Source organism: Capsicum annuum, chromosome 12, assembly GCF_002878395.1.
Source record: "Capsicum annuum cultivar UCD-10X-F1 chromosome 12, UCD10Xv1.1, whole genome shotgun sequence".
Lineage (NCBI taxonomy): Eukaryota > Viridiplantae > Streptophyta > Magnoliopsida > Solanales > Solanaceae > Capsicum > Capsicum annuum.
Genome location: NC_061122.1, coordinates 147,975,654 through 147,976,983, shown reverse-complemented (window position 1 = coordinate 147,976,983; position 1,330 = coordinate 147,975,654). Strand labels below are relative to the sequence as shown.

At 41.4% G+C, this 1,330-nt stretch overlaps 1 protein-coding gene across 1 annotated transcript; it reads right to left on the bottom strand.

Annotated features, from left to right (window-relative positions):
* Positions 1 to 202: 202 nt before the first annotated feature.
* Positions 203 to 670, bottom strand: LOC107849151 (zinc finger A20 and AN1 domain-containing stress-associated protein 8-like). The gene has a single exon (XM_047401658.1). The coding sequence runs from the start codon at positions 668 to 670 to the stop codon at positions 203 to 205; it is 468 nt and encodes a 155-aa protein (XP_047257614.1).
* Positions 671 to 1,330: the final 660 nt, after the last annotated feature.

The window sequence follows — 1,330 nt, the reverse complement described above, 5'->3', positions numbered from 1 at the left end:
CAAAACAAGAACAAATTCCATGAAAATGTGCACCAAGATCATAAATAACTTACACACCAGAATTATCTAGGCTCTAGGGTACCCCCCACCCCTACCCCCATGCAAAACTTTCATCGTCACCCTGTAAGGCGAGGCCAACTTATCGAAAGATGGACATTGCTTTAGTTCATACAACCTTTCGATAGGTGCTTGTTAGATCTTATCAAGCTTTTTTTGCTACGATGATAGGATTTGCTTTTGCTATTGCATTCTGACCAGCATTCCTATAATCAAACGGGCAGCTGTGTTTGTCTGAATAATGATGATCTGCGCAGAAAAGATCACCACATTTGCAACTGAACCCCGTTAATCCCACACGCTTACAACAAGCTGTGCACTTTTTCAAACCCTCTTTTGACTTTACTTGTGAAATCTGAGAGGCTAAATCTGCAGATGCAACCGCGGCACCTGCAAGAGCAAGTTCTGATTCATCGCTGCTTGAGCTTCTGCATACAACATCTTGGCTGGATACAACTGTAAGCTTTGCGTGTTCCTGCTTCATTAGTATCATGTCCCTTTGACACTTGGAAAATATATTCATCGTAGCTGCACTACCGAAAAAATCACAGTCGTTGATGTAGAGGACGGGGTCTTCTGGAGCTCGACAACCTGTCTCTTTAGATGACTCCATTTCTGCAGTTAACAAGTCAATTTCAACACCACAAGTGTCACACCTCAAATCCTATTGGGGGTGACTGGCACCCGTAACTGAAGAGGCCCGGGAGACCAGCTCATCACCTTATACTTCCCATGCATGCATCTATGACAACCCAAAATTCGGACAGCATCATATCGCATATAAAAGGAAATAATCACCTGTATAAGCTCAATCACACACATATATATGTATATACAATACTTGGCCATTGGAGCCATCACTTCTATTAACAAAACACCACCTTCACAGTACATTAGGTCTACAAAGCCTCTAGACAATACACAGAGTTTAACTAAAGTCGGGACACACCCCACCATATAACTAACTTCTATACAATACCAAAAGTTACTGGATATTACATGGAAAGCCACAAAGTAAACTGGAGCTCACCAAAAGCAGCTAGATATACTGACTCCTACTTGTGTGGTATATGAGCTGAGGTACCTGTGCCTGCAGCATGAAATGCAGGTCCCCCATGGGGGACGTCAGTACAAAATATGTACTGAGTATGTAAAGCTGTAGATAATCACATATGATATAGGAGCTCAATAAAAATTAGAAACAAGTGAATAAATCGTAATAGGAGTGGACCACACATACTAAAACTTGTGAAAACCTATACATTGTATTTAT